General features: G+C 35.4%; 1 protein-coding gene across 1 annotated transcript in view; it reads right to left on the bottom strand.

Annotated features, from left to right (window-relative positions):
* Positions 1-3,203: 3,203 nt before the first annotated feature.
* The window catches only part of SKAP2 (src kinase associated phosphoprotein 2), a 150,633-nt gene continuing 140,712 nt past the window's right edge, over positions 3,204-13,124 (bottom strand). The window contains exons 12-13 of the mRNA XM_016189929.2: positions 5,944-6,045; positions 3,204-5,594 (exon numbers count right to left, since the gene is read on the bottom strand). Coding sequence (XP_016045415.1) covers positions 5,953-6,045 — 93 coding nt within the window. The 3' untranslated portion in view covers positions 3,204-5,594; positions 5,944-5,952. The remainder of the gene's footprint in view (positions 5,595-5,943; positions 6,046-13,124) is intronic.

The raw sequence follows: 13,124 nt of genomic DNA, 5'->3' as shown, positions 1-13,124 counted from the left end.
TTTCTAGACCTTGGGATTAACTACTTACCCTGTTTCCTAATCAGAAAAATGGGATTTAACAGGAGAATTTACCCCCACTCCCAGAGAGCTTTGTTAGAATTACTTAATAAAAAGTATACATGGTAATGAGTAGGCCCTCTTTGTTATAGCTATTGTAACTACTAGTCTTAGTTACATTAATATTTAGATATGATAGTTTAAAAACATGAGGCTTTTGAAATGGGTCGTCATGGGAACTACGTACGGAGAGCAGTGTATGAGAATCTGCTTTTTACTGGCATTTTTTTCTTCCACTGAAGTAGTTGTTTATAATTGGCATATGTTAGTGTCATTAATTTTCTCCTTTGAGAGTACCTGTGTGACACTTTCCTCAAATAAGAGGTAAATTGCTGCTCCAGCTACAAAGTGACACCTGCTTTTACTCTGGTATGGATGGTATTTTTATATTATGAAATTGAAGCCAATAAACAAAAACCAAACAGACATGTATTATACTGTGTTGCCTCTCTGAGTAATGGATAGTAATAATAGTAGAAAAAAAAGTGAAAATGAATAGAGATAATGCTAGAGAAATACTTTATAAGGTGCCAACATTAAGAAAAACACATTAGAGTTGGGCTTTTGGAGCTATTTACATTTTTTTTTTTTTAACTTGCTGAAAAAATGTCCAGGCAGCCTCTTTCCCAGTAATTACAGATCTAAGCTGAGCACTGGTATGACTAAGGGTACTTTTGCATTTTATGGGTGCTTTCATCTTAAGGGCTCAAAGCCTTCAAGTAAACATTAGTATCCTACATTTGAGAGTGTAAAGATTAATTTGAAAGACTAAAATTGTATTATAGATGTGACAGCAGCTGTGAAACTTTTGAGACTCCCTTTGATTCAATGTCTGATGTCGGCTAGAGTGCTCCACTGGAATTGCTCACGTGGGCTTTAGAGCAGCAGAGAAGTGGGAGGAATAAGAGTGAAATAGGAAGCTTTGCCCTGATTTGAGTCACCTGCACCTTCTGTCCTGAACACAGACCGGAAGGGAGGAAACGCTTACAGTCTATCGTACGCAACTTTGGTATTCACAGTTTTATCACACCGGGTATCAACAAGCAAATCCACTCCACTAGGTGATAGTATTACAGGGACACTGAAACTGTGTCTAAATACTCAGTAGAAGGGACTGATTTTTTTTTTTTTTTAACCAAGAGAGTATTAATAAGAAAGTGGAGATCCTAATAAAGGCATTTGCTATGTCAGGTATAAAAGTAAAGCTCTTTCCTTTAGAAATCTCAGGTTTTGAGATACTGTAGCGAGCCAAATCAGTAAGTCAACAAATATTTACCAGGTATGTTCCATATTCTAAGCAGTAGCAAGCTGGCAATAAATCATATGTTTGTGCCCAGGTAATAATAGATCAGATTCTACTATGGAAAATTAAGAAAAAGACTCTCAAACATAAAGTTAAGGAAATGCCATTCTTTATTATTATGATTGAGTAATTTTGTAACTACAGGAAAATGTCACTTTGTCAGAGATTCTCAGAGATATTCTATATAAACCATAGCATAGTGGACGGTAATGTTAGGTGAAGGTGAGGTTGTTCAGAAATTTCTTATTCCCAATCCAGAGGACAAACTGTTCTTAAGTTATGCATTTCAGTACAGGTTAAAAATATGTCAATACACTAATTTCTTTTCTGTATTTTAGAATACTCAGTTATTGACAACCTAGGTCATTGTGGTAATTTTTTTTTTTTTACATTTAGTATATTGACTGTACTCCTTCAACCTCTGAATTAAGCTGTATTTTCTATAGTTTATGTTTTAATTTCCAATACATCCTCTTCTGTCACATGGATCACTTTTCATAATTTTTAAATCTATTAAAATCAAATGAAATAAAAGTGGTCTCTATTCAATTTGTGCCTAAAACCTCATCTGACAATTAAAATAAAAACTACTAATTTTTCTGAAATTTAGAAGTGCTTTATTCAGTTAAAAAAAATCTCCCAATGATTCACTCAATCTTACTGATGAAATACAAACTACTATTATTATTATCTCTTTTCTTTTCTTCGTCATCAGTGGGGCTTTACCACTCCAGGCTGACCTTTTTAGACACACAGAGAGAAAGACAGAGAGGCAGAGAGGGAAAGAAACCACAACACCAAAACAAAGCTTTCTCCAGTGAAGTGGGGACCAACCACATGAAGTTCAAAATCTGAAACTACCTATTTATTAGGACAAGTGTTCTTATATAGACTGATATGTGACTTGGGCTTTCCAGTATATAAGTTGGTTATAGGTTCAGCTTTTACTCATGACCCTAGATGTTCCAGACCAGACTCTATGAAGTGAGTAGCAACAGATTAGACTGAAGGCATAGTAGGAAAAGTAGAAATCATAAGAATTACAAGAGTCTAGACTGGAAACATTTTAGGAACAATTCAATGGAGATGCTATTCTTTATGAAAGAATATATTCATTGTATTCACACTAAAACTAAAAACAAGCAAAACCAAAAAGAGACATCCAGAGAACTGATACACATGAACTTGCAAAACAAAACAAAGCAAAATAAGAACAAACAAGCTGTTTGTAAGACTTGTGAGAACTACAGTGATTATCTTCAGGAGGGGGGAGGGGGAGGACACAGACCTTTGGTGGTGGGTGTGTCTCGGAACTACACACTGTAATCTTATGATCTTATAATCCACTATTAATCACAAATAAAAATTAAAAAGAAATCCACAGGCATAGGTTTTACCTATATGTGGTTAAAAGTGATTTCTGTAATGGTATGTTATGTGATTACCTATAATTAAATTAGAACAAGGTAAAAATAATCAACTTGAAATAATGTATTCAAAATGACTGCTAGGCTCAACCACAGTCTTACATTCTTTTTAGTAAAAAAAAAAAAAAAAAGGTGTCAAATGCAACAAAGTGGCAAAAGGAGAATGGAGTGAGTTGTGGTTAAGTGTAAATCCTATAGCAATGAAAGTCATTTATATTATCCTTACTTCTTTGAATAAATTCAGATGACAGCCCTATTTCATTTCTTCATTCAGTTTGGAAGCCAGATGGCATTAGAATCATTTACTTCACCTTGTTGTGCTTAATTACTACAATCAACACACTATTTTCCAAATTAATCATAACAAAGTAATTTCATTAGTAACACAGCAGGCTGTTGAATTATTAGCATCATAACAGTTTGCAAACAATTAAACTTTATTTGAACCTTAAAAATTTGCAGAGTGGAACATTATTGTAAGATCTAATGGCAACAGAGTACAAATTCAGTAAGAGCAAATAATCAAGCAAAATGTTATATAAAATATGACTTATAATCACCTTTGAAAAAATTAGCGAACTGTTCATAGAAAAACAAATAAAAGCTAAGCAAACATAATGAGAACATAGCAATTAGCATATTTTTCTAACAAGCCATGCTGTTTAAATTCACATTAATGATATTATTATGATATGAGTGTATGATATATTATGAGTGTATGATATATTGTCAGGGGTGTAAAGGAAACTTTCTCCCTGGTAACATACAAATGAACTCACCAAATGAATCAGATATATAAAGTACTCAGAAATTGAAAGCAGTGATAATTTTTCCTTTCACTCCAATTTTTAAATCCTCCCCTCCCCCCCACCCCCAACCCTTTTGTCACTCAGACTATGACCAAGTTTTTTAAAAAGAACAAAGACCAGAGGAGCTCTGGACAAAAGTAACACTATTTTCTGGACTGTCACCATTCAAAGGCACTAATTGGTTTGGGATTGTTGGTCATCAGTTGGCAAAGGACTCCCTCTCCTGGAAAAACTGTAAAAGGAGGCAGAAATCTTCTAAACGCTTTTTACATTCTGTGTGGGTTTCTGTCTGAGTGGGGGAAGGGTCTTCCAAGTGGCTGGGTATGCAATGAAAATCTGCTGCCACCTACTGGCCTAGGACTAGAATATTCACTTAAACCAGAAACAGGAAATCTGTACCAACCAAGCCAAGTCCACATTTTCAGTAGAAACCACTGCTTCTGCCTTTCTACTAGTCAGGCTTTGAAAAACAGCCTGCTTGTTTGTCTCAGATTGTCTCACTTTTGCCAAGGTGACCAAAAAACTATTCCAATGGCCTATGTCAGAAAAACACTAGGCTAAAGAAATTATTTTCTGACAGTTTTACCTTGACAGTATTTACTATATACACACAATCCCTAAAGTGTGTGTGTGTGTGTGTGTGTGTGTGTGTGTGTGTGTGTGTGTGTACATGGAGGATCACAGCACTGAGGGGGGAAGTGGTAAAACATACTCTCTTAAATACTGTTGACTGTAAATAGCTTTATGTTAATAATGGAGATTTTCAAAAACCAGCTTGTTACTACCATGGCTAAAGAAATTTTCTTTATAAAATAAAAGATCTGAAAAACAAAACAAAGATTATACCTACTAGTCAGTGATTCAGTATCAGGAAGCAGTAAGCACTCCAAATTATTATGCAATAACCAGTACATTTCAATATATACTTTTGCTTATGCTACACTGGTACCTCACAGGCATTTAAAATACCTTTAACTTCAAATGAAAATACAATTATATAATTCTCATAAACCATGCTCAGGCAGCACAGCACATAACTCTAACCTCATGTAAATGTTACCCTTTCACATACCTACAGTACATGATCCCACTGTGATTACTACATTTTCTTTTCTGGGTTTATTTATTTATTTATTTATTTATTTATTATCATTTCTTTGTTCTGAGGAATTTAGAGAGTAACTCAGGTCTGGAGTTCTGTTGTTCGGTGGTGGGACTGTAACAGCATAGCAATGATCAAAGAAGGTAAGAGAGGGCTAAGTTATGCCTTCTTGTTTTGAACTTCTTTATACCACTAAACTAATGGCAGGATAGAGTTTCTTATGAGTTTTTAGTAAATTTAAATAAAAATGTATTGCATTTAAAGACATAATTTCTACTCTTCTTATTTGTGGATACTGTTATGCGTAAATTTAATAATCAGTAGAACACTTTTATGAAAATACTATTATTGTGTGAAAATAAGTAGTATACCATGTCATCTACGAACCTTTCATAAAGTTATATTCTTTAGATAACATCAACCAAAAACCTTGCATGATCTATTCAGTTAAAATTTCTATGAAATTATGTTATATTTTAAAGAACAACTGAATCTGATAATAAGAGAAATCACAACTCAGATAAGAAGTAGCAATAACCATGTAGTATACGCAAAACAGTGCTGAATTCCTTACATAAATCAAGTGAGTAAATACAAATGACAATCATTTCTTTACAAAATAGCAACAGGTAAAACTTTACTGCTTGCATCTAATTTACATTAATATCCTTCATTTAATTTGACATTAATGGAATGTTATAATGCATGCATACAATAACAGTCAGAGATGAATTATGTTCGATAAAACAAAGAAAGGTTATGAGCTGTCACTCATGATGATTCTAAATCCAGAACATTCACAGACTGTCATAATATTCCTTTTCTATAGGCCGCCAAAGTGGAAAGTTGTGTTTTAATCATTTCTTCAGGTGAAATGTTGATTTTTTTTTTCCTGCCTAGAAAAAAAGTAATATTTTTAGTTCAGGGAAATGAACGGTTACTAAACATTTTGTCTATTCAGCTCTCCAGAAAGGCCATGAAACTGGTATTTTACTAAAGAGGAAGAGGTTTGGGATAATAGCTACTTGTTATCAAAGGAACTTTCTCTAAATAATGTATTATATTTGCAAAGTAATTTTATAAAGTTAATTTTTAATTATGCCAGATTTTTTTAAAGATTAGTTTGAGAGGATAATTTTTGTGTTATTAGGCAACTACAGAGATTTTTTAAAAGCAAAGACTCATAATGCAGAGACCAAGAGAACATATGAGCTATTATAGAATATTGGATTAAAATATACTTACCCAGGACTCTCAAATATCATACATCTCCATTATGTAGGCTTTCGGCACCAAGCCAATGGCTCCCTTCATTTCTCCTACCCACCAGCCATATCTATTGTATTCCTAATTGAAAACAATATGCAGTATTAACCTTCAGACTGGTGTAAGTACAATGTCGTTTATATGCAACTTCTTAGAAATGTTATTTCTTTTTTTTAAAGTTACAAGAGCTTGAGCTGCAAATTGAAACATTGTAATCTCTTTTTTGTTTGTTTCTGGACACTTTAAAATGCAGTTAGGCAAAGATTTAAATTAAAATTAAAGTGTAAGACAAAGCCTGTTTATTACTCAGTGTAGAACACAAAAATAGTCACTCCTAAGAATCTAGCAAATGAAAGGCACAAGGAAGTCAGTTTCTGGGCCATTCTCTCTCAATCTCTCAGCACACAAGCAGCCTGAGGACACCTTTTATAGGCCAACATCAGCATGGATAGGCTACATGCCGGTACTGGGGATCCTTAGGCTATCTTTGCCTTCAAGAAGCTTATCATCTAGCAATGACAGGTCATTTTTCCCCCCCACAATAAACTACTACCTTCCTAGTTTAGCTCTTATGACCAAGAATGACATATAGAACATAGAGGTATGTTCCTTTTAAAGAAAACCTAATAATAATAATAAAGAAAACCTAATAAATCACTTTTTGAGATAAGTCATAAGAGAGTTCTTTTTAGAAATTTCCCTTAAGGCATTTATTGTTCCTTTTACTTATTACAATCCACCTTAGATAAAGGATGGGTAGAAGGAATCTAAAAGTGCTATTAAGATTCACCCTTGCAATGTGAGATCAATGGGAAATAAAAGTATCTCAAGTTATAAGGGTGAAATATTAATCTAGCTGTTAAAAAAAAGGTGATGGATGAGTTGCTTTTGCATTTACTTTGCCATGTGAGATAAACCTGAACCTCCTTTTCTCCCCCTTGCCTCCAATGACAGATAGTCCACTGCTGTAGGCATCTAAACACTCCAGTCTGTAACCAGTCTCATATGTCTGCCAGATTGACTAATGTGTTTTTATCTCAAATTTATTTGTTTAGTAAGACGCAAACAAAGTAAAATGAATTACAAGTTTCAAGAATAATATCTTCAAAAAGCAATACTCTGCAAAAGCATGGTAGGACCCAAATTTAATTTTTCATATAAGATAAATTTTTAAAATCAATCCCAAAGTAATTCAATAGGCTATGATTTCCCAACATCTGAGTCATAGATAAATGTACATATGCATATTGGGTTCCATGGTGGGGGGATGTTAATACTGGTAGAGATTTAACATTTATATTGGTTGCTATGCCACTGACCATCAGAGGGGAAAACCATATAATACTTCACTTCAGTAGAACTGTAGCAACATTAGTGTGTGTGCGCAAATCTAATAACAGATTCTAGGAACTAAAGTCTTTTAAGTGACTTTTTAAAACAGTGGAATATATAGGAATTAAATATATATGAAGCAAAATATAGAAGGAAAAGAGAGGAAAGGTTAATCTGGCATTTCCTTTTTTATCTCTTTATTGGGGGATTATGGATTTATAGTTGACAGTAAAATACAATAGTTTGTACATGCATAACATTTTCCAGTTTTCCACAGAACAACTGGTATTTCTTATTCTAGTAAGGGGGCACTAAACTCTAATTCAGGAAGCAGTGGAGTCAAGATTTTAAGTATAAAAGTTCACTGACAGTGAGAACTAAGTGGGTAAACATGCCTTAAGTAACAAAAACAATATGATCCCCAGAATTCAGTGATGAGGACAATAATCTATGTAAGCTCTATTTAGCCGAAGAAAACACCAATTTACTGAAAGCTGTGATTAGCAACCATTATATACTAATAGGTACCTAATACAACTGCCCTTTTCAATTTTGAAGGCAATGAATACAATTAGAGCCTAATGCTTAACCAAAACAAATACATTTAACCTTCCAGAGACCAAAGACCTACACTATAAGAGCTCAAAACAGCTAACAGGTTATGTCTGAAAGTCCTTACCCAATGTCAATCTAAGATGATTCCTATTGATTACATGATCCCTCCTAAAGGAGTAAGACCTGCCATCTCAAAAGGTGACACAGATTACATTCAGTAAAATGTTAAGATGAGGAACGAAACTTGCTTTCAGAGAATAGCTCTCAATCTGGTTTTCAATCTTGGATTCAAGTGACAAACCAGAAAGGTCATATCACTTTATAATATTCTGCTTCAGTCATAGTCTGTACCCTCAGTTAAGGACATATTATCATTTCAAAACCTTGCTCACTTATGAATCTAAGAAACTGATTTTCAACAAATCACTTCAATAAAGGACCAGTGACACACTTCCCACTTGAGAGAATTCTGCATGACAGTTAGTGGTAAGATTCATTAAATACAAAGCACAGTTGTAAACAGTGGGGAGGAGCTTATTCAGCTGTAAACAAGTCCCTTTACTACAACATTCTCAAAACAACACTTTGGAATAAAATAATCTTAAATGCTTCTTCTGATTAATTGAAATGCATATGAAATACACGTGTCATAAAATTACTCTGGAATATCAGAGACTTAAAATCAGAGGTAGAAACAAAAAAGAGGACAGGATAGAATGTTTATTACTTTACATTTGTAAAAAAAAAAAAAAAAAACTCCATTAAATACTCCTGTGCAAAATTAAGACATGATAAAATATACTGAGGCAAAAATCTAGTAGGCAAATTTATGGATTTACACTGCAGCCATTAGAGTATGTCGACAAGACTGCAAACACAGAAGCTTTTACTTTTATCATTACCATCCTCTGGATGGGCCTCCTGAGCAACATGAATCCCAATTAAACCATTTGCAGCCTATAAATTGAAATGAAGATGCTTCTTGGAGTACAGTGTTCTAAACTTCAGCTTGAAGATTCAGTATCATGCAAGATTTCCTTCTGAAGAAGATCTGTCATTCTTTGCCTTCCTTCTTTGCTGCGCTTCCCCTTCCCCTCCCCCCCCAAACAAATGTGATTATGAATGATATATTACTTACAGCAGAAAATAATGCAATCCATACAATGCCGTCTGGAGGTCCACGTACTAATTATGGCATTGTCCTATAAGTCACAGGTAGGTCATTAAATGAAAATAACCCTCAAACCATATCTTGTTAATAAACAAAAAATAAAGTGGCAAAATTATACAAGGCTACCAACTAGATCTTTGGAAGTTTAGGAAGCAGCACATCATCTTTATGGCACCCGAGATCACAGGTACAAGAAGGTCTGCCATCTGGTATCCTTCATACTATTTGGCTCTTAATATCAACTGAAATGCTAACATAGGCAAGTGACTGTACTTCAGGAGGACTGATAAAATAATGAAGAGTCCTTTAATCTACAGGAAACCATTCTAGTCAATTTATAAGAAATATTGCATCCCTTTGTAGGACGTGTAATTATTTTCTATTAATCATGTGCTATAAAGCTACATTATGCGGTTATTCTGTTATCACTAGAAAGAGGCCCGCAGTCAGCTTCTGACAATGTTAGGTAATTACTAACACAAAGCCCCTTTCTCCTCCTGCGGTAATGCTATCAAGATTCAGAGGTGTAGTGATGCTGATTGTATAAAAGTAGCACTCAAAAGAAATTCAATATCTGTAGAGTGGATTGCTTCAAGGCAAAATGTAATGTGGCAGTCAAAAAAGTAGCAACAACAACAACAACAAAGTTGCCCAATAATCTGAGAAAATAATTGTAAAGCAGCACTGAACAGTTATGATCTAATGCCTGTTTGCAATATTTTTGTACCACGAAAATGACTTGTTTCATTTTACAGTTAAAATTGTAAACCTCAATTAACAGTTATTATGAAATAAAGCAGTGGTGTATTGCACCAAAGGAAAGGAGTCTGGAAAAGGAGGGAGAGAGAGAGAGAGATGATAGAGAAAAGTGATGTAGCCCTGAGGCATGATGATGGAGAAAGGCCTAAGTTGGGAGAGAGTGTGCTTTGTAGACATCTATCATGGACAATTGAGAGGTTCTATTTATGGATCAACAACTTTACTGCAAGTCACTAACACCAGCCCCCTCAATAAAGTGGGAAAATTAAAAATGAAGTAGTATGTATTAAATCAGGAGTAAAACATTTTGACAAAGTGAAACCATGACTTCACCCAACAGAATAGTAAACATATGTCTACGCTTACTCATTCACTAAATCTCTCTTCTGTTGTATTATTTTACACTTAAATAAAGTCCTAATATTGACTTAACTCCTTTTCAGCAACCATGATTCTCATTTCTCAAGTTATGTTAATCCACTTTCTGCAAACCATATGGTAAAAGAAAGCTGCCCTAAACAGAAACATGAAACATTAATAAGATTTAATGATGTACTTCTCCTTTCGGAAATTAATTACCAATCTGTTTGAAAGCAACAGGTGTTAGGTTAAAAGACTGTGTCCATTCTATAAACACAAATCTGTGCTTCAAAACATAGGAGCCTTTTGTGAAAGCAAAATCAACTTTATACACAAAATGTGCAATACATGGAGTTTTGGACCTAGTTAACTTTGTCATTTTTCTCTGTCTGGTGTGATATTTTCAGTTTTTCAAACCATTCACAAACATTGTAGCAGTATGAGAATCAGGCAACTACTTAAAACATGGAAGCACCTTTAAGACTTTATCTTTAGTCTTTATTTTTTATTATTTCCAATGGGAAATGTCATAAGTGTTTTCATTTCTCATATCCATTATTTCAAAAATTTCTCTTAAAACATGGGACAGGAACTTGACAAAGTCCATGTTTTACTATAATTATTTATGCATTAGCTACTTGAATCTTAGTCTCCTAACCTGTTATAAGAGGAAAATCAACACCAACAACCCTTAAGGTCCTCCATGAGGTCTGAACACCACTCTTTCTGAAGACACCAAGTCTCCAAGAAGCTTACAGAAGCCAGTTTAGTAGGTAGGTATAATTCTGAAATACTCTTATTCAAAGGGTTGCTACTTTTCCCTTGCACTCTGCACGCTGCTTCTAAAGTAAGAGAGGCACTGGGCAAGAAAGGAAGCTGGTAGCAAGAATTTGTTTTTTAACAAATTTTAGTTTACATGCCAAGACACACTTCAAATTCCCCCAGTCAACATTTATGATACTGTAGAGCAAAATCTTAGAAGTCAAATCATGCTCAGTAGAGGATAACCTTGCACTCAGGAGTTTTCACCAAAACACACACTTCCCCCTCTTCCAGTTGCTGCCACTCTAGTTCAGGCCTATAACACCCCACCCTGGGTCACTGAATCATTAATTCTGACCCTGTTCTTCCCAGAAATGATGTTACTCAAGAACTCATATGCGTCCCCAACACATTACCTACAAATTTCAGGCTGGCTTATTCTCACCCTACTTACAATGTTCTCTCACTGCTCAGGGCTACACAGGCCAACAATACACACAGCTCTCATTCCTGTCTCTACATGTAATTCTCCCTTCTGAGAATGTCTCCCTTTTTTCATCCATACCCTGACCAGTGACTGAGAACCAGCTCAAGTCATCCAATTGTTAGGGATATTTCTCACAACTGCCTAATCCATATTTACACATTTCACTTTAATCTAAATATTTACTCCTCAGTGGATTTTATATTCTTCAGTTTTGTTCCTTCAACTAAAACAATGTGCAAATTCACAGAAATCAGGATAACATCTTTACATTTAACCTGTGTCCATACTGCAGGGTGTATAAAAGATATTCAATAAATACACACTAGATGCTGAAACAAATTCTGTATTTTTTTTCTATTTTTAAAAATAATTTTTATTTATCAAAAGTAAACACTAACAAAAACCATAGGATAAGAGAGGTACAACTCCACACAATTCCCACCACCAGAACTCCGTATACCATCCCCTCCCCTGATAGCTTTCCTATTCTTTATCCCTCTGGGAGTGTGGACCAAGGGATGGTACACCAAGTTGATTGTCCAAATACTTTCTTAAGAAGTGTCATTTCTAATGTGAATACCTGTTCCTCTGTGTATATTAGATATACTTACAGAGTTTGAGGAATGTCTAAATAAACATTTGTCCTAAAGCATGTTCTGCTTTATCATTTGTTGTTCCCACAGTGACTGGCTTCTGCCTGCCACGTTTTCCAATGCACTATTTTGGATGCTTCTTACAAAGAGCTTCAGTTCCACCTTCAGATAGAAATACATCTGTCTTTGGGACCAAGTAAATTCCAATTCAGCTAGGAAATGAGTTCAACCAGATACATTTGAAGCACTGAAGGGGTTAAGATAGAATCTACGAAATAGGACAACACTAGGACAACAAAAAGAGCGCTATGTAATGTGCTATCAAGCAATGAGTGTGACTTTGCCACCCTTCTCCTCTGCCTCACTGATTCTTTCACCTGTCACCCATTTCCTGAAATGCTCCCCTGTTTCATATAAGAGAATAATGGGGAAGCTCGAGCATGTCCTTTCCACAAAAATAGTAAGGAGCCCCAGAAGTGGAACGAAAACATGCTAGCTGTGGCGTCATGTCCACACTGTTTACCACTAGCAGGCAGAGGTAGGTGCCGAGCAAGGACTAGGCCTGCCTGGCACATGCTTCACTGCAGCCTGGTACACGCCACCACACTGACAGCAGAGGAAATAAATGGCATTATACTCAAACACAATGCCATGGCACAAATAGTCTCTATGAGGGCTGGGTGGTGGCCCATCTGGTTGAGCGCACATGTTACAACGTGCAAGGACCAGGGTTCAGGCCGCCAGTACCCCCCACCCCCGCCCTGCATGGGGAAAGATTCCCAAGTGATGAAGCAGTGCTGCAGGTGTCAGTTTGTGTCTCTTTCCCTCTTTATCCCCCTTCCTCTCAAGTTCTGGCTGTCTCTATCCAATAAATAAAGATAATAAAAACTAAAGAAACAAATATATATATTCCTCTTCCTTCAAAAGACTGTAAGGCAGATTAACATTGGGAAAACCTTTTTAGTGTCAACAGTGTAAGTCCTGCACTCTACTCGCATACTTACTCTTTAGCAATCACATAATGCTATTTGTGGCACTCTGGATTCAACGGTCACAAAGGAGAAAGAGAATGGGAGGGAGAGAGGAAGAGGGAAGACGAGGGGAACCTAATAAGTACTCCTTATTTTCCTCTGCCAGTTGA

The sequence above is a fragment of the Erinaceus europaeus genome, chromosome 8 (genome assembly GCF_950295315.1).
Source record: "Erinaceus europaeus chromosome 8, mEriEur2.1, whole genome shotgun sequence".
In the NCBI taxonomy this organism is placed as follows: domain Eukaryota; kingdom Metazoa; phylum Chordata; class Mammalia; order Eulipotyphla; family Erinaceidae; genus Erinaceus; species Erinaceus europaeus.
The sequence above is the reverse complement of the archived record's forward strand: the minus strand, read 5'-3'. Positions and strand labels throughout refer to the sequence as shown.